This window comes from Opisthocomus hoazin, chromosome 2, assembly GCF_030867145.1.
Source record: "Opisthocomus hoazin isolate bOpiHoa1 chromosome 2, bOpiHoa1.hap1, whole genome shotgun sequence".
Lineage (NCBI taxonomy): Eukaryota > Metazoa > Chordata > Aves > Opisthocomiformes > Opisthocomidae > Opisthocomus > Opisthocomus hoazin.
The window spans coordinates 100,975,747-100,995,622 of NC_134415.1; the positions used below are offsets into that span (position 1 = coordinate 100,975,747).

The following is a 19,876-nucleotide window of genomic DNA, read 5'->3' on the forward strand; positions in this document are numbered from 1 at the left end:
TGGTTATTGACCATTTTATTGTTTGGGTGGATTTCATCTGGTAGTGTAAGTCACTGGAACCCAGGAATTCTGTAAGTCAGTGTTCTGAGATGAGAAAGCATGGGTTTTTTATCTCAAATAAGTGACAGGATTATATTTTGTCCTTTGTGAGCCCTTTGGCTATTTTGAATTTCAGAAGACATTATTAGCTAAATGGATTTCAAAACTGTGCACATGTGCCTGAGTGTAGAAATAATCCCTGTGCTAGTAAGGTGACACCAGTGAACACTGGGTAGAAGAAACATGATTCCAAAGCAATTTTTACTTTAGCACTTACCACTAAATTTTGTTGTAATTTATATGCATGAGATTCTTAATCTGACTTTCTCACTTCTATCATGGTCCATATGAATTCTTTACGTATGACATGATCCTTGTTTTAGGTTTTGCCTGTAAATATATAGGCCCCTCACTACAAGAAAGACATTGAGGTGCTGGAGCATGTCCAGAGAAGGGCAACAAGGCTGGTGAGGGGTCTGGAGAACAAGTCTTATGAGGAGCTACTGAGGGAGCGGGGCTGTTTAGTCTGGAGAAGAGGAGGCCGAGGGGGGAATTTATCACTCTCTACAACTACCTGAAAGGAGGTTGTAGTGAGGCAGGTGTTGGTCTCTTCTCCCAAGTACCTAGTGATAGGACAAGAGGCAATGGCCTCAAGTTGCCACAGGGGAGGTGTAGATTAGATATTAGGAATAATTTCCTTACTGAAAGAGTGGTCAGACATTGGAATAGGCTGCCCAGGGAGGTGGTTGAGTCCCCATCCCTGGAGGTGTTTAAAAAACATGTGGATGTGGCACTTCAGGATATGGTTTAGTAGGAATGGTGGTGTTGGGTGGATGGCTGGACTTGATGGTCTTAGAAGGTCTTTTCCAACCTATGATTCTACGATTCTATGGTTCTCATTCACGTTTATCATTACCATAAACAATTATGAACCAGTAGTCAAAATCTACCACCAGTCACATGTTGGCTTAAAGAAGTCTTTAGGCTTTACACAGCAGACTAAATAAACTCACAAGCCTTTGAATATGCTTTCTGAAGATCAAATCTATAATTTCCTCTGGCATGTCTCATACTATGAGCTTTAGGAAACCTGTAGTAGCTATTGTGGCTGAAGAAGTGGTCCCTGCAACACTGAATATTTGAAAACCCAAATTAGATAAGTATGTGCGGTGTCTTCCAGCTCAACTCACTCCATCATGAGGCAAAAAGTGACACCTTTTTTTGTGCTTTCAAAAATCTTTTCCTGTGCATTCTTTTTCTAAGGTTTTCTAAGCTTTGTTTTCAGTAAGCCTGCAAAAGATGTTCTATTTTAGGCAGTTTTTGGCTGACCCAGATATTTTTAGTTTATGTCAGGACCATTGCACAGTTTAAAATCATTGAGTCACTCGATCCTCCATTCTACGGCAATCATGTTGATATTCAAAAATGTAAAATTTCCACTTACCAGAGTGATTGTAATTAAACTAAACTAGATCCTTGCTGTTTTGAGAAGACAGGAAAGCTCTAAGATAAAGAGGTTCCTCAATAACACTACTTAGACAAACTTGACTTGCTGTTTTGAGAAGACAGGAAAGCTCTGAGATAGAGAGGCTCCTAAATAATGCTACCCCAGACAGCTCAGCCCTGGGAGGGCAGATGTACCAAGCCACAGAGATAAAGAGGCAACAAGAGGGCAACAAGACCAGGGAAAAACAAACTGGAAGGACACAGTATCGGTAATCTTAGAACTGAGTTTGTGCAGAAACAAAGGTCAGCCAGCAGACATTGTGATGAGGAGCATAAGCCTTCATCTTGAGACCCTCAAAGACCACCAGAGGACGCTAACAGACATGCGTGAAAGATATTAACATATGCTAATTAGTTCTTGGAAAAGTCATGAATATGCTAAGCATTTCTCGGAAATATAATGAATATGTATATTGTGATTCTATTTAACCTGAAATGACAGGGTGTTTGGCGCGCACGTTTGGAGGAGATATCCCCCGTGTGCCCGGAGCCGCAATAAAGAATACCTGATTAATAGCCCTCTGACTACTGAGTCTTCAGCTCCGTCTTTTCACCGCATCAATGTCCAGTCCTGTCCTCAACAATCCAAAGGAAAGAATTGGCCTGATAAATCTTTTGGTGCTAACCCATCTTTAGAGTCATTCACAAATGCTCAGTCTTGCTCACAACTCATACATCAGATTTATGTTCCACATCATCAGCCCTTACAGAAGCAGCCCAAAAGCCAGGTATTCTTTTCTCTGATGTCCCCTAATAACCAAGTTCCTGTAAATGACATGCCTGTATTCGATCCCTAGTCAGAGCACTAACGTTTTTCTAACCAACCCAAAACCTGGAAGCTGAAGACTCAAGAGGATGGAACGGCTCCCCTGGCTGCTGGTCAGCAGAGCTATCACTCATAGTGGGCCCATGGCAGTGTGAGAGTGAAGGGCTGCCTTTCGCCCTACTCAGTCGAGACAGTGTTGATGGGCTGCTGGTTTTCAGAAATACTCCGGAAGGTGAGCCGCCAAGGGCAGTCTTCCCACAGTTGGGTGTGCAAACCTAACATGCTGGAAAATATACACTATTTTATTTATTCATACATGGAAATGTATTTCTGTGGTTATTAGAGAATATTTATCATCAGGTCTAATATGTAAGTGTACCTGCTTCCCCTGGAAGGAATTCAGGTGACAACATTGAGTGGAAAAGAAAAGATCAGTGGAGTACAGAAAAGACTTTTTAAGTTTCATCATGCTGCAAATTACATTGCATAAAAATTTTGATAAACTAATACATAAAAACTATTGTATTGCATGAAAGAAAAACAAGTCAACTATAGTTCCGTAGATAAGTTATTTCCAGTCATCTAAAAAATAAGCAAAATATCTTCTTTTTTATAAGAAATCAAATGGCACATTTCTCCAATGGTTTCCCATCTGTAAATACGACGCATGATTTCTTTAAATAAGAATGTGTATAGTAACAGTTGGACCCACCTGAAAACAGATAAGTTAATTCTTCAATCAAAAATTTAATTAATTTATATGGGATTTACTTTATCATTGCTCTACTGGTGGAGTTCTGAGATTATTTTTGTATTTCTGTTTATCCACCTTAGATATAATGGGGGTTTTTTCAATAGTGATGCCAATTGTCATGCATAATATAATGTATGTAGAACATACATTACTATTTTTCTAGGTGTGACTGTTATTAATTTTAGATAAATTGGAACATAACCATTTAAAATGAATAGGCTTGTTTTTTCAATAAAAAAACTGTTGTTGTTTGCTGGGAGGTCTTTATCAAATCAAAAATGAAAAGCAATCATGTCTAGAAAAGCTCATACAGTGATTAAAGCACACCCAAAAGACTCTGAAAAACATGGTTGAAATTCTCAGCTTCCTGAGTTACCATGGGAAATGTACCAATTTCTTCTGTAACTCCATACTTCCTCTGTAAACTATTTCTCTTTTCTCCTTTTCTTTTCATGCGTTTTCTATTTATAATATAAACATTTAAGGCCGTGGATGGTATCATAGTATGAACAGTAGTAAGTCAGCAGAGTGAGCATGATTTTTACTTTTTACATCTCAGTGCATCTGTAAAAACAACATATGGAGATCACGACAGAATTTCCTACTCCTTCAAGATTTTTATTATAACTATCTCAATTAACTTCTTAGGACTAAATTTTCTGTTATGACATGAACAACCAGTGAAAGAACTCTGACATAAGAAAATCTGCTTCCAGTCAACTTCCCCAGTGCACATTTTCCATCTCTCCCAGATATTCTGTTAATAAATTTGAGAATTGGAAGGGGCATCTTGCGTATGAATGGTTTTCTCTAGGTTTTTTTTATGGTGGACAGTTCCTCTTTTGTAAAAAAGCCACCAAATCATTGATCCTGGACAAAGTCTGTTGTTCAACACTGCCTTTGCAATACCAAATAGCATTGTACCAGAGGCTGTGAGACTAAATGATATTTCCCAGTATATATTGGGATGTGTTTTTAACAAGTGAAACAATTTACCTTTGGGCACCCTCTTCTTTGACAGAGCCGCACTGTGAAAGGTATGACACTATCACTTTAGGTATGACCACACAGTAATAGCCGTATTTGGTGCCATCTTCAGTAACACAGCTGACTTTTTCTCTGCTTCACTCTTTGGCCTTTTACTTTGTTTAGATTTTTTCTTTTTTTTTTTCTTTTTTTTTTTTACCCCTTTCTCTGTTCTGCAACTCCCTACAACTGCTGATTTTGCTATATTTGAGGCATTTTACATATGTTAGGCATTTGTTCTTTTCTTTGTTTGCCCAGCTCCTGTGTTTGCTTTGCTACCAGTAACTGGCTGCAGGTGACCTGTTAACAGCTTTGGAGTCTCCAGTACCATCCTACAAAGACACCTTCAAGGCCTCTGCTCTCTCCCCTGTACTCCTTCACACTGCAGCCTTGCTCTGGGGTCATATTTAGTTCATTTTGTACAGTGTAGCTACTTGTTATTCCTGTCTACATCTATTAACAATAAACATAGCATGATGCAATTGTAAAAAATTAAATAAAACTAGAACAAATGAGGCAAGATCCACCTGGCCACTAGACAAGTCCTGAGGTCTCTGGCATTAGCTTGACACCAAACATGTGACCTGATGTTAGCAATGGCAATGCCATATGTACTGGGCTACAGGGTCGCAGTGGTGGTAATGGGGACATCAACTCACAGCTTGACTCTCTTCACTTAAGCAGTAGGTTGATCAGAGACTAGTGCTTGCCCAGATCTGAGGAGTCTTGAGGCAGGACGGGAGAAATGTTAAATGCAGAGGGATGCTTTTACAGCTGTCTATACAACTTGTATAAAAAGATTTATTTTCCTTGGCACTTTTGGTGTTAGGCAAGAAACAGAATTGCATAAAGTATTTGCTCTGATAACAACAGAGAAGCACCTGACAGCCACTTTTCCTAAGAATTTCCAGAACCTCCACGGACAGGATGCACTTATTCCACATGATGACCATGAAGCCACAGGGCCCAGCTGCCTTAGGGTGGGCTAATGTTGCCTCAGAAATATATTTGGCTTGCAGAATTGTCCCAATGTTTTCCCAGAAAAGACCCACAGAAGGCTACACGATGAGTGAATTTATTCTGGAAGTCTTCTAACAACCCGTAGATTGCTGGTTGTATGCTCTACGATAGGTCTATATACCAGAGGCAGTTAATGTTGCCCATTAACCACCTTGTACTAAACGTAATTACTTAGTTTTGATTAAAGCTCACATTGAATCCAAAAACATTCAATCCCAATCTGAATGCATGAGGAGAAGCCAGAATTTCACTGGCTTTTTTTTTTCCTAGTAGCAATCACCATCAGATTTAGAAGTTTATACTAAATATTTTAGTTAAATTTTGTCTTCAACTTCGAGCTATTGAATCTCGTTACCTTTTCTGCACAAAATGAAAAAGCTTCTTCCTACCCAAGTATTTTCTCTTTGTAGAGGCACTTCTACACTGTAATCAAGACACATCTTGGTTTTGTTTGTTCTAAATGAAACAGATGGAGCTCTTTAAGCCTTTGCCAACAGCATGCTTTCTTCAGTTGCTGAATAAATTGTGTAACTTTTCCTGCATCCTTCCCACGTCTTTTAAAATATGGAACATTGTAGTCAATGTTTTATGAAGAGGTATTTTACACATCAATAGTCTTTCTTGGTTTTTTAAGTACGTCTGAGAACTACTTCTATTTTTTTTTTTTTGTCACAGCACTGCAATAGTGCTCATATTCTGAGGTCTTCAGCAGTCCTATTCAGCTCAGTTTTGTTGTCTCCTCATATACAGTTCAGTAGCTATAACCTACATATCTTTTTCTTTGCTTGTATCTGGCAGCTGCAAGTGACCAGAAGTGACCTGCAGTACATTGAAAAAATGTACAGTTTAACTAAACACAAGATATCCCAAGATTTCAGTTAGTGTATATGCCTGCTTTCCTGTAGCAGGGACATACAGGAAAGGAAGTGAGAGTGAAAATGCAGAGTTCGTCTAAAAGTTAGTGTTGAAATAACACAACAAGGGTTTTCACATTTACCTACAGAAAAAGAGGCTCAGGGAGGTATGAAGTGGTTCATTTGTCTCATTATGATTTTCTCACGAGAAAGATTTTAGGGGTGAATATAGGCTGAATGTGCCAAAAGCTGTACTGCTCTTTTTGTAAGAGTAGGACTTTCCATTTATCCCTCTGTATTTTTAATCAATCATGTACATTTATGATGTGCATGAAGAATCTGTTTCTTTCTGTCTTCTAGTGTTAATATTTTTACTACACCCTGAGTGTGCTCTGTTTCTTTGGCTACTGCATGCCTGGACTCACTGCTATCTGACTAATATAGAAATGTGTTTTAATGGAGAGACAGAGTGGAGATGCAGATTTGGATAGAAGCATTAGGTTCCAAAGTGGGAGGTCTGTTATCACACACAAAGTAACTTAAGACTTTTCCTATCCTATTTGAAGTTTCCTAGACTTTTTGATATGTATGACTCTTGGTCCTTCTTTACATGAACACAGATTTGGAATACTTGACCTGCTTTACCCTACCATGAGGCATAGCAAATTTCCAGACAATACAAATCACTAGACAAATGTAAAAGCCTTTGGACCTTCTGTGTTATAAATAGTATGTGTGCCCTGTAAGTTATATAATCATAACATCAGAATAAAACATCAAAGATCTATTCCATCCTCATCCCAGCAGAAAACATATACTATACTGCATCATTCCTGATATGTTTATCTTACCTTAAAGAAGTCCAATGCCATTCCTTATTTTCCTCAGCCCATCTTTCCCATATGTTATTGTACTAACCATTAGAAGGAGCTCCTTAACTTCTAATCTGACTTCCACTGCAGTTTAAATGCATTACTTCTTACTCTGTCTGATATGAACATGGAGAACTAAAGACATTTGCAAAAGCTTTTTCTTATTTTATGACTGTCATCACATTTCTATTCAAATCTTCCTTATTCAGGCTTACTTTGTTTTTCCTAAGAAGTCGTGCTTTCAAGTTCTTTGTCATTCTTGTCATGGTCTTCTGAACTGTCTTAATTTGGTCCATGTTTCTTGAATGCAGGTTACTGCACAGAGCAAAGCACCCCAAATGCAGCTTTAGTGCAGCTACATGAGAGTGGAAGGATTGCTTTATGCTTCTAACCGTCTGTGTTTCTTTTGAGATACGCTCTTTGATTTGGAACAAATTTCTAGGTTTTGTTCCTACTTGTGATTTGCTGTATCTTGATGTCCTCCACTTATTCTGATTGGATGACATTTGTTATTTCAAAATCCATCTCCAATTTGTCAAAACTTATTATTAATTTATTAAGACTTCTAATCCTGTCCTCCAATGTACCTTTTTTGTGTTGCCATCACTAAGCTTACTCTGTCGTCCGCCATCCAGACTGTTGTTGAAAAAAATGAGTGGAACTAGATTGGTAGTAGACCTGTTCCAAAATCTATGCAATTCATTCATCCGTTTTGGTAGTAAAACCACTGATAACTAATGTATGAATACGGCTTTCCAACAATTTTTACTTATCTGATAATACTCTCTTGTAGTTCATATCCAGTCCAATTATTAGTATTTCACATGAGATAACAGTAGAAACATTACTGCAGTCAAAAAACAAAACATGCAATTTTTTTTTTTTTTTTTTTTTATTTTATTCACAAGGCCTGTAACTCTGGTGTAGAAGGGAATTGGTTTACTTACATAAGGCTCATTTTTAATATGTTATTTTATAAATTTATAGGTTCTTACAAATAATCAATTTAGTAACTTTTCCTAGGTTCTTACAAATAATCAGTTTAGTAACTTTTCCTCGTATTTCCTCCAGGAACTGAAATTACACAAATGGATCTGTAGTTCCATGGCTCTGTCTTTTACCCCTTTTTAAAGGCTGACTTTATTGAGTCTTCAGGTACATTACATATCTTCCACATGTTCACCATGAAAACTACTGAGTTTTTATCAGCCAGCTCTTGAAGTACCCAAGGGTGAAGCTCATCAGACCAGCCTACCTGAACATCTAAGTTATCTGACAGCTCTCCAGCCCGCCTTCTCTATTCAGCACTGAAGTTTTGCCCTTTAACCATAGGTATCAATTATGATAACTATCTGCTTGCAGGTGACCTTTTTACTGATGATTGAAGCAAAAGAAGCATTGAACAATTGTGCATGATTACCATTATCAGTAGCCATCCTTCTCCACTGAATGGCAAACCATACCTTTCCTTCACCATTATTGCTGAAGTACTTACAGCATGATTTCTCGTTACCCTGACCATCCCATGATAGTTACATCTGATTCAGTGTCTTCTCTGGTCTGATTTCATGCCTGTATATTTATGCTGTACTTTTTAGGTTATCTTTAGTAACCTGAACTATTTTATTTAGTCAGGACTTTTCATCCTTCGAAAAACAGGAAGTGCCAAGTTGGTCTCCTAATACCCAGTATCTTTTTCCCAAAAAAAGGATAGTTTGTCCTGGTGTACTTAAAGAAAGCAGTAACTTTCGTAATTAAGTTTTTATTTTAGTTCATCCTCTTATCAGGTTTCACATCAGAAATTTTCTGCATTCGTTGCAATTTTTCTGAATTCCTTTGGTTTTACGTTGTTCACCCCCTTCTCCTCCCCCTTCCCATAGACGTTGACTGATCTCATTCAAGTTGTTCACATACTTCTCTTCACATTCAGAATTTCTCTTCCCTTTTACCTCAAATCAAATCCCAGAAAATGTGTTTGTCATTGCCTTTTCCACTATTGTATGAAAAAATTGCCAATAGTACATCCAAAAATCTTTGTATTTTTGAATGATGATTCCTTTCCAAAATGTTATTTTCCATCACTTTCTGGATAAATTATCATCAAACATTCTGCTTGCTCACATCAGTGACAGCCACAGTTTTCCTTCTCTCTCACTGGAGTAGCTTCCATTATGCACAGGAGCTCTTAATCTGCACAGATGTCTCTTGATTTTGAATCAAATTTGGATCAGAAACATCCCAGTATAATTTATGCAAGGCTAGAAATTGCTCTAAATTAATGTAGTGCACAATAGAAAGATGAGAGACTGTGGATTTTCTTTGGTATGCCTGATGAGTTAATTCTTTTCATAAGCCACCTATCATATTGTTTTCCACATATTCTCCTCTATATGTCTTCTGTGTGTTCTCCTATAATTTAAATCTGAAAGAACAAAAATAATTTGAGTTTCAGCTCAAGTAAATCTCTTTAAAAGAGGAAAAATTAAGAAACAACTGAGTGAATTAGTAGTTTTCTGCTGGGATCTGAGAAGCGGCTGTATTCATCTAAACATGGAAGCAAACTTGAGAAATATTTTTCTTATTATTGTTACTGAGGTTATTAAATCTCTAAAATAGTTTTGAAATTGTGGCATATAATTCTAGTAATTATAGTGTTGAGATGTGATGCTAGAATACACAAAGAACATATTTGCAAATGTAGCTCATACTTATTCCTTTAAAGTATTTAATTTGTTAACTATAAGCTGTGATCTATGAATACCTCTGTTTTTAAAGCTGTCAAGCAGAAATAAAACAGTGTTTCCAACCTGGAAAAGCTAAATTATGCAGTTGTCCCTTGTACCATGAAGTAGCTTTTCTGCTTTCCCAAATCCAGTATGATTTATAGTTTTAATGTTTCCTTTTCTTTTCTTTCAGACAAAAACTGTTCCACTGATATTGATGAATGTTCCTTCAAGCCCTGTAAAAATGGAGGCCATTGCCATGATTTGATTGGTGAATTTTACTGTAGCTGTTTGCCAGGTAAGAAGTCAGGTGATATTTAGGTGAGAAATGTTCTCTGGAAATCACGTGATATTTAGGTGAGAAATGTTCTGTGGTATTCAAGAAAGAAATACTGTTTTTCATAAGCACACAACTAAATAGTCATTTATTTTGCTTGAAAACAGAGAAAGGCTGAGCAGGTACTCTTTAAGCATACTCTACAATTGCTATGCAGCCAGCGTCAGCACAGTTTGTTTACAAAACATTGCTTGTGTACCAGAAGTCCTGCCTTGAAAACTGATGAATGAAGAGTCTTAGAGATCAACCAACACTGTCAATGTTATTCACCTCAGAATATTTGAGGAATTCTGAATTTCTAAATCTTTGCAAAAGTTAATTTCCTTCCTTCTATGAATTTAGAATTATTTTTCTTCCTTCTTTTTGACTAGCAAAGGTTATTTTTTAAATTTATGCTTATAAATTGAAGAAAAAAATGAGGAAAATTTATACAGTAGTTGTCACAAGGGTTGTTTGCAGTGATAGGAAATGCTATTAGTAACTGAAATCATCAATAATATTAGACCAACTTTTCTGTCTTCATATGGCAAATATAATTTTTATCAAATATACATTATTTTACAAATATATGAATCTCTATGCTTCAGTGTGATATTTTTTTCTGTAGAGTTAAATTGGTGCTGCAGGCTAGCTTCTGTACATCGCAACATAATAACTTTCAACATAAGTAGCTAAATTGGATATATGATACTTATATAGTATAAGTAACTGCTGTTTTTTTTCCCTGCTATCTTTATTGTGGGTCAATTAGACATCATCTGATTGGGAAGTAGCAATTAAAACATTATACATTAGTACTTTTTCAGTTGCATTTTTTTCATACTCTTAGGTCACTTACTTTGCATTAAACCTTGTTCCATCATGTCAAGTTAGCAATATAATAGTAAAAGGATCAACCTTATATTTGGACAGAAATATTTGCTTATAATGGATACGAAAAAGAAGTGGTTAAAATTATTATGTCCCTATAAGAATTATGTATGTTTTTATGTAAGAGATTTTAAAATGTATACAAGCTATTTAAAGTCTAATGTGTAAATAGTTTGTGTGTGAAACACAGAAATACCACTCACAGCCAGCACTGCCACTAAATCATGGCATATATACTTAAAAATAACTTGAATATATACATACATACGGGTATTAGTATATATAGAAGTGTACGCATTTGTGTATTATACAGGTACATACAACCTCTTTTAAGGTTGAGAGTCTCCCGATAGACTGTTGGGATGCAGAATATCTAAGTTTTGTCTTTTTTATTGCTATTATTATGAATTACTGTGGCTAATCTTTTAAGACTGGATTCTTCTACGTTGATGTAATAGGTTAGTTTTACTTTTTCAATTGCAAAGCCTATGACTATATTTTCTTACTCTTTCCATAGTGTATAAACTAAATGTCGCACATCATTTTGTTAAAAAGTATTTTGCTTTGTGCAATCACGAACACAGCAATGAGTATGAAAACATCTGCCTGCTTTGCTGGACTGAAAAAGTGAGATCATATGCCTGAAATTATTATTGTTATTAAAGTGTTTTAAGAAGTACACATATGAATTCTCAGACTATATACACTTTCCATTAATACTTTTGAATCTTTGTTAGATACAGTTTTTGTGACGAATTTACATATACACAAACTACAGGATGAAAATTAATTATTTAGATGATATTTAGTCCAGGAAGGTAAGAGGTTACACATGCATGTACTGGATTTGACAGAAAAAACCATGGGGATTTATAAACAGAAGACAAATTATATATTATCATTGTGTATCATAAGGACTACGAGCACAGAAAACAGAATAGCTAACACAGACCTACCAGTTGTTACTGCAGTTTCCAGGCTTCTCTAATGAACTGAAGCAAGTATATTCTCCGGTCTTCCTTTTTGAGCAATATCTTCTGGCAGGCTGCTACACTGGGTGAGAAACAGCTTCTGGAGGGGTTTGCTTCTGTAAGTTGTTTACTTTTTAGTGTCTATACACACCATCTTCACCTGACTGCTAGTCAGGGAGTGTCGAGCAACTACTCACCTGAAGCTTGGGGAGTAGATATAAATCTGATAAGTAGAAGCACGGTTCCAGAAGAGCAGAAAATAGAGGCCTGGCAGTTGTTGCAAGATTGTCCTTGACACTATGTGCAAGACGAAGATCTATGCAATGATGGTGGTAATGTGCTATAGAACAGCCTCCAGCATCAACTGAAGTGAATACCCCAGGCAAAAGAAGACTTGATGCAGGCAATTCTCCTGAAGCATTATATTGCCTTATAGATATTGGGCTGCACACCCGCATTTAGTCAACAGGCACAAGTGCACTGAGAATAGGCGAGTACAAAGCACATCTGTCAGAGAAAGCATTGAAGCCAGTGGAACCTGAACCAACTGCCTTTACCAACCACAAATGGTGGGTAATAGTCAGCAGAGATTTCCTTCGACAGTGGATGGAGGAACCCATCTACCTACCTGTCTTCACTTCTTGGAAGATTTGCTACTTACTGTGGGCTTGGATCTCAGATCCTTTGGAGAGACTGCTGATGTTAATCTCTCCCTCAGACCGCTACCTCTGATTGTCCATCCAAATGGGAACCAACAGTACTGCCAAGAGAGACCTGGAACAATTCAAAGAGTGACTACAGAGCACAGGAAAAGTAAAGAAGATCCGAGGGGGAGCATGTGGTGTTTTCATCATTGTTTTCTATGAAAGTCAAAGGCTTAGGTAGGTTTGGGCATGACATGCAGGTGAAAGTTTGACTGTCTGGATGGTATTGAAGACAGATCTTTAGCTTTTAGTACCCTCTCTGAAGAACAGTAACTACTGGTGAGAGACATGGCCCAGTTGATGAAGTAGAATAAGACCACTTCGGCAACAAACTTACTGCCTTAATGAGAGAGCCTTGAACTAGATATACCACAGGAGGACTGCCATAACATGAAGAGAAGTGAAGGCACTAGGAGCAATGAGAAAGCGTCTAGGGGACAGAATAGTGGCGAGAGGCTCTCACACCTGTGAAAGCAGCATGACTGAGGGGGTCCATCTTCAGTACTTGCACACAAATGCATGCAGTATGTGATACAAACATGAGGAATTAGAAGCATGTGTGCAGTTGCACAGCAATGATCTCAGGGTGATTAGATAAACACAGTGGGATAGCCAACATAAATAGAGTGCTGCAGTGGAAGGACACTGAGTCTTTAGGAAAGACAAACGGAGAAGGTCAGAAGCAGGGGTTTCACTCTATACAAAGGAGAGCCTCAGATATACTGAATTTTGCTTTGGAGTGAATGATGGACTAGTGAATGATGGGTAAGGATTAGTGGACAAAGCCACACAGGTAATGTAGTGGGCATCTGTCACAGACCACCTGATCAAGAAAAGGAAGTAAATTAAGCCTTTTTTAAACATCTTGAAGAAGTCTTATCATCGCAGGCCCTCATACTCACATGCAACTTCAATGATGGCAGTATTGGCTGGTGGTTTAATAGGGCTAGGCAAAAGCAACACAGTAGATATCTGAATGTTCAGAAAAAGAATTTATGCAGGTGATCAACCAGATGATATGGGGGAAGTTCTGCTGTATTTGTTGCTCACTAACAAGGAAAAACTGATGAGGGACGTAAAGCAGCCCTGGCCCCAGTGACAGCTGAAAATCTTGTGAGAAGAGACAAGCATCAGAATCACAGCCCAGAATTTAAGGAGGGCTCATTTTGTTTGAAGAATCTTCTTGACAAGATCCCCACCCTTGGAGAGCAAAGGAGCCCAGGACAACCTTCTCGAACACAGTAATGGTCCATTCCAATGTGCAGGAAGCTGAGCACGTGTAGCAAAAGGATGGGGAAAACATAGGCTCATTGATGAATGATGTTATTGTTACAGTGGCAAGGGGTATGGAAAAGAGAGAGGTTATTAATGGCTTCCCTACTTCTGTTTATATCTGACAAGTTCACCCTCTGGCAACTCCCAGATTGCTCTGCCTAGAGGCAGAGTCTGGGGGAGTGAAGCATTATGCATGGCAGTGGAAAATAATTAGGAAAGACTTGAGCAAATACATATGTGAGACCTGACGATATGCATCCACGGGTGTTGCTGGCATTATTGTGAGACTGCTGTCTATTATCTTTGAATAGTCATAGTGATTAGGGAAGGCTTCTGATGACTGGAGAAAGGCAAAGGCAACTCCATCTTAAAGAAGAGGATTCAGATAACTACAGGCAAGTCAGACTAACCTCAGTCCCTGGGAAGGTTATAAAACAAAAGCTCCTGAAGCTGTGTGCAAGAACATGAAGGACAGGAAGGTGACTGGAAACAGATACCATGGATTTACCACAGATGAATCATGCCTAACCAATCTAGTAGCCTTCTATCATGAAATAGTCAGGTCTGGCTATACTTTTATGTATAATTTACGAACTACCTGTTCCTATAGACACAGCCCTTAAGACTGCAAGCATTTCAGCCATATCTAGAAGTTTTCCACAATCTTCATTTAGGGTGTCAACTTTGTAGCTGAAAAAAATAAAAGTGGTTGTTTATATGCTATGTTGTTCCAAAGCAACAATTTGTACGAATATTTAAAAATTTCTCAAATATCATTTTTTCCCCATGTGTTGATTTTGCCTTCCACTAAAATCTAGACTGGATTTTAACAAGGAAAAAAAACAAAATTAAAAACAAGCACTATAGTGGTGTAGTAAAAGGTTGATTACAACAGTAGTCTGTCAGATGGAAACCTTGCCTTCAAATGGTGAAGTAGAGAAGCACAGATTGAGGAAGAAGTGAGGAGTCACTAAGAGTTCATAATTCTTCCCCAGATAATGTGATATGTAAGGCAATATTAATCTAGAAGATGTTGGAGTTGTGGAATGTATTCAGAAAGCCAACAAAAGTGATCAAAGGAATAGAGCAACAGCATTATGAAAAAGCAAGGACCCTTTAAATTTCCAGAAGAAAAGCAAAAGGGAAAGACAGGAAGCTTAGAAAGAAAACCACAAATGCAGGGGCTAAGCTGAAAGCAGAACTGTTGTTCACTGAAGCCTATTCACAAGAAGCAAGAAGGCTCTTGAAGAACCTAGTGGGATTTTGGACTAAAACACATAAAAGAACTTTTAACAGATGACATCACATTTCTAAATTTGTAACCACAGAATGTGATGCAGATAGACAATTTTGATTAGAAGTTCTGATAAGGGTTTAGACAAATTCACAACCAAAAAGGCAGTAAGTGCATACTAAAAGATCCTCTGACTTCTTTAGTAGACTTCATCCTCTGAGATTTCAAAGGGAACAGACTGCTGGAAGTGGCTGGGCTAATATGATCTGCCTAAATAGTCTCTCTTTTTGCTGCTCTCAGTTCTGGCTTAGATACACCATTGCAATGACGACACAGATATTTTTTTCTTAGGTTCTTACAGGATGTTCTCATGTTTTTGTCTTTTACAAAACCTTGTATCTACTACACAGTTTCTTTTCCATCCCTGTTCATGCCTTGGTGATGTATTATCCCTGCTATACCTAACTGAATACACACAAAAAAATATTTTTTCAGTGGGATTAGTGCATGATTAGCATGATCGCTAAAGTAGACTGATTTTGAAGCAGAAAATCCTGTTGGTTGAGATGCTTGGGTTGATGGATTCAACCTAGAATCAATTTTTGTTCAGCTTAATACATTGAATCAAAGGACCAGTACTTCTGATTAAGAGTAAATTCACACACAGAAAAATTGTAAATCAAATTCTTCCTTTTTGGGAGGTTTGCAGTTATTAAAGTTTACTGTAGCATGAAATAAGACTGTACTTTCTTTCAAACCTTTCTGGCAAACCTTATTACAAAGTAGAAGCTTATATATGAAAGTTTTTATTGCAGGACGAAGCTTTAGGAAAAGTGTTGCATGTTGTGACTCAAAAAATGAAGTGAAACATCAAGATTACAGATGGGAAAATTTAGGAAATCATTCAGTCCTTCACGCTGTTTCTGCACAATTACTCCTAACATAGAAACTGTAATGATTATATTTTTGCTTTGATTTCAAAGTTGCCTGGTAAGAGGGCCTAACATTTTTTTAATGTGAAAATGTTACTCAGCTTACCAAAAAGATTTTCCTGATGCATAGTTTAAAATTCCTATTATCAATTTCATGTTCCACGTTACAATAGATTTCTACAATTTGGGAGTCATATATTTTTCTTATACCTCTAACATCCTAACGTATGCCAGGATAGCATTCATTCTAAAAAAGTCCATCTAATCAGCTGTAGAAATTCTGTTCAGCAGTCTACTACTTACAGAAGATGCTATGAGTATGCATATAGCAAAAGAGTACAGAACTGCTTAAAGGCAGTTGCTAGTGAACTCAGTATTTCAAAGAAATAAAGGTTAATACATTCACATGATGTTAGTTCTTTTGCAAAGACTTTATACTGAAACTTCCGTGGGCAGTCACATTCATGAGCTATCAGTGCTGACTCTTTGTCCAGGAAAAGGACCGAGGTCACTGATAGTCAGAGCTGTTTGAGAAGCAGAGGTGTCCTGGTTTCAGCTGGGATAGAGTTACTTTTCCTCCCAGTAACTGCTGTGTTGTGGATTTAGTACCAGAGGAATGTTGAAAACACTGATGGGTTTAGTTGTTGCTAAGAAATCAAGGACTTTTTTTCACTTTCCCATGTTCAGCTAATAAGCGGGTGTGCAGGAGCTGGGAGGGAGCACAGCCAGGCAGATAGCCCAAACTGGCCAATGGAAATATTCCATACCGTAGATGTCATGCTAAGTTTCTGAACGGGGGTTGGCTAGGGGCAGGAATCTTTTTTTGTTTTCTGTGAGTTCAAATCCTCTCTTTTCTGGGAGTTCAGACTATTCTGGGAGCTGCCACAAACCTGACTCTTGCAAAAGAGGTACTTGGAAGCAATGAGTGAAGGGAACTTCACGAGGGGTCCTTCCCAGGAGTTTCTCCTTACATTTATAGCTGATCCATACACTAGCATTACTTTTTCCGTAATATTTGTGAAAGGTCAAATACGTTTTTAGTAACTCTGGTAATTCTTCTATGATTTTGAGAATCTTCGTATAATTCGCTATTTTTCTAACAGTGAACTTTCTGACACTGTCCAGCCATTTGCTACCATAGAAGGTCTGATTGATTGTTTCACTTATTCACTGAATCCCTTACAATGTTTGTTAAAGACTTCAATTGCTTGTTACATTATATGTAATATTTTCATCACAAAAGGCCTAGAAGAAAAAGGTGACAATTCTAAAACTGGCACAAGTTATGAGAGCCCTCTTTCATAAAGATAAAAAATTGGAAGTATTCTAAAGTATTTTCAAAATAAGGAAGTAGAAAAAAAGTTCTTCCTAGGCCATTCTTTCCTTTCTGGCTCTGCAGTGTAATGGTTAACCTGTCACAGAATCACAGAATCACAGAATAGTAGGGGTTGGAAGGGACCTCTGTGGGTCATCTAGTCCAACCCCCCCGCCGAAGCAGGGTCACCTACAGCAGGCTGCACAGGACCTTGTCCAGGCGGGTCTTGAATATCTCCAGAGAAGGAGAATCCACAACCTCCCTGGGCAGCCTGTTCCAGTGCTCCGTCACCCTCAGAGAGAAGAAGTTCCTCCTCATGTTCAGACGGAACTTCCTGTGCCTCAGTTTGTGCCCATTGCCCCTTGTCCTGTCACTGGGCACCACTGAAAAGAGCTTGGCCCCATCCTCCTGACACCCACCCTTCAGATATTTGTAGGCATTTATAAGGTCCCCTCGCAGCCTTCTCTTCTTCAGGCTGAACAAGCCCAGTTCCCTCAACCTCTCCTCGTAGTGGAGATGCTCCAGTCCACTCACCATCCTTGTAGCCCTCCGCTGGACTCTCTCCAGTAGCTCTTCATCCTTCTTGAACTGGGGAGCCCAGAACTGGACACAGTACTCCAGATGAGGCCTCACCAGGGCAGTGTAGAGGGGAAGGAGAACCTCCCTTGTCCTGCTGGCCACACTCTTCTTGATGCACCCCAGGATCCCATTGGCTTTCTTGGCAGCCAAGAAAGTCCTTCCTCTCTCCTCTCGAGTAACATTTACATCATGCTATTTAAGCCTGGTACAGGAAAGGGTGCCATTTAGTTTAGCTTTCTAAGATGTATGAAATGACATATTGAATAAATCACTATATCCTCACAAAATATAGACATTGCTACAGGAGAGTGGTTACTAGAAATCTGTGTATGTATCAGCAAAAAAATCAGACAAAATTAAGTATGGTAATACAATGGAAAAATGCTGATCAGTCCTAGCCTCAGTCTAAGAGAATAATAGAGGGAAGGCAATAACAAGGCTAAGCAAAAACTGCTCCATTTGGGGACCTAGGACAGAATCTGGAAAGCAAGTATGTAACCCGTTCTATCTGCACAAAACATCACCCATACCATCCAGCAGGTCTGGATCTTGAAAACGTGAAAAAAATTGTCTACCTTCAGTATCTTATTGCTTTTTCTTTGTCACTGTTTCATTAAGGAAAAAAAAAACAAACCAAAGCAAAACAACCCATTATTATTCATTAATTGGAATTGAGAAAGATATAATTATAGAGTCCCTGACCTGCTCATCATCAGAACAGAAAGACTCCAAATGAAAGACTGAAAAAATAGGAGTCCAATGGGCATTAGGTCCCATTATGGGTATTCTATATGGTTATGGAATGGGTATTACTCCCAAACAAAGAATTAATTGGCTCTGTGTATTGGGGCTGGTTGAGATGGAGATAATTTTCTTCATAGTAGCTGGTATGGGGTTATGTTTTGCATTTTGTGCTGATAACAGTGTTGACAGTACAGTTATGTTTTAGCTGTTGCTGAGCAGTGCTTGCACGAGTCAAGGCCTTTTCCACTCCTCATACCGCTCTGCCAGTGAGTTGGCTGAGGGTGAACAAGAAGCTGGGAGAGGACACAGCCGGGACAGCTGACCCCAACTGACCAATGGGATATTCCATACCATATGACGTTGTGCTCAGCAATAAAATCTGGGCGAGAGTTTTTCTAAAGTAGCTGTTGCTCTGAGACTGATTTGGCATCGATCTGCTGGTGAGAGGTGGAGAGTGATGCCTTTGCATTACTTTTTGGTTTTTTTGTTTCTTCTTTTGTCTATTCCTAAACTGTCTTTATTGCGACCCACCGCGCCGCAATAAATAATATTTCTATATTAGTCAGATAGCTGTGAGTCCAAATGTCTCACTGTTGTGAAAGGATCCAAACTTATTAGGTTTAATAACTTTACTAAGTTACTTTCTTTTATAACTCAAATTTTCTTCCTGTGTTGCTATTTTTATCAGTAAAATGCTTCATGTCAGTGGCAAGTGAAATTTTCCTGAAATAGAATAAGCAAAAAATGCCAGCTTCCTCTCCTTTTTTTTTTCCAAAAAGGTGCCATCATTTCTGAGGCTAAAAATATAGGAAAAAAATTCTATTGATCAACACCTCATTCATAATGTCAATTCAATCCTCCAGCCCTAACAGATGACTTAAAAATTTGACATTTTTCTAATAGAAACAACACTATCTATTTCAAAGTGGATAATAAGACAATGAGTTACTGTTAAGAAAAGCAGACACAAAATAGTGATGTCTTGAGAAATACTGTATTAACCCATTACGAATTCCCCAGGTGAAGAAATATCTCCATGACAGCCTTTAGCTTGAGTCTATTCATTTCTAAAACTACTAAAATGGCAGTAACTGAATGGAATGGAATCACCTGTTGTGTCAATATAGTTAATATGTCAACAGTTATTTTAAACTTCTGTTAAAACCATCATAACTATTTCACAATTCACCAAATTATATTCTTCTATAAAGGATTTAACTCCCCAACTGTTGCCTAATTTTTCATTTTCTGCTTCTTGTATTTTGCATCTCTACATCTTTCTTATTGTTTGATGCATTAATGGAATCTGTTACCATATTTAACTGCCTCTTTCTGACAGAAGAAGCACATTCACG

At 38.0% G+C, this 19,876-nt stretch overlaps 1 protein-coding gene across 1 annotated transcript in view; it reads left to right on the forward strand.

Annotated features, from left to right (window-relative positions):
• The window catches only part of EYS (eyes shut homolog), a 966,530-nt gene that overhangs the window by 267,483 nt on the left and 679,171 nt on the right, over positions 1–19,876 (forward strand). Inside the window, exon 15 of the mRNA XM_075414597.1 lies at positions 9,754–9,858. Coding sequence (XP_075270712.1) covers positions 9,754–9,858 — 105 coding nt within the window. The remainder of the gene's footprint in view (positions 1–9,753; positions 9,859–19,876) is intronic.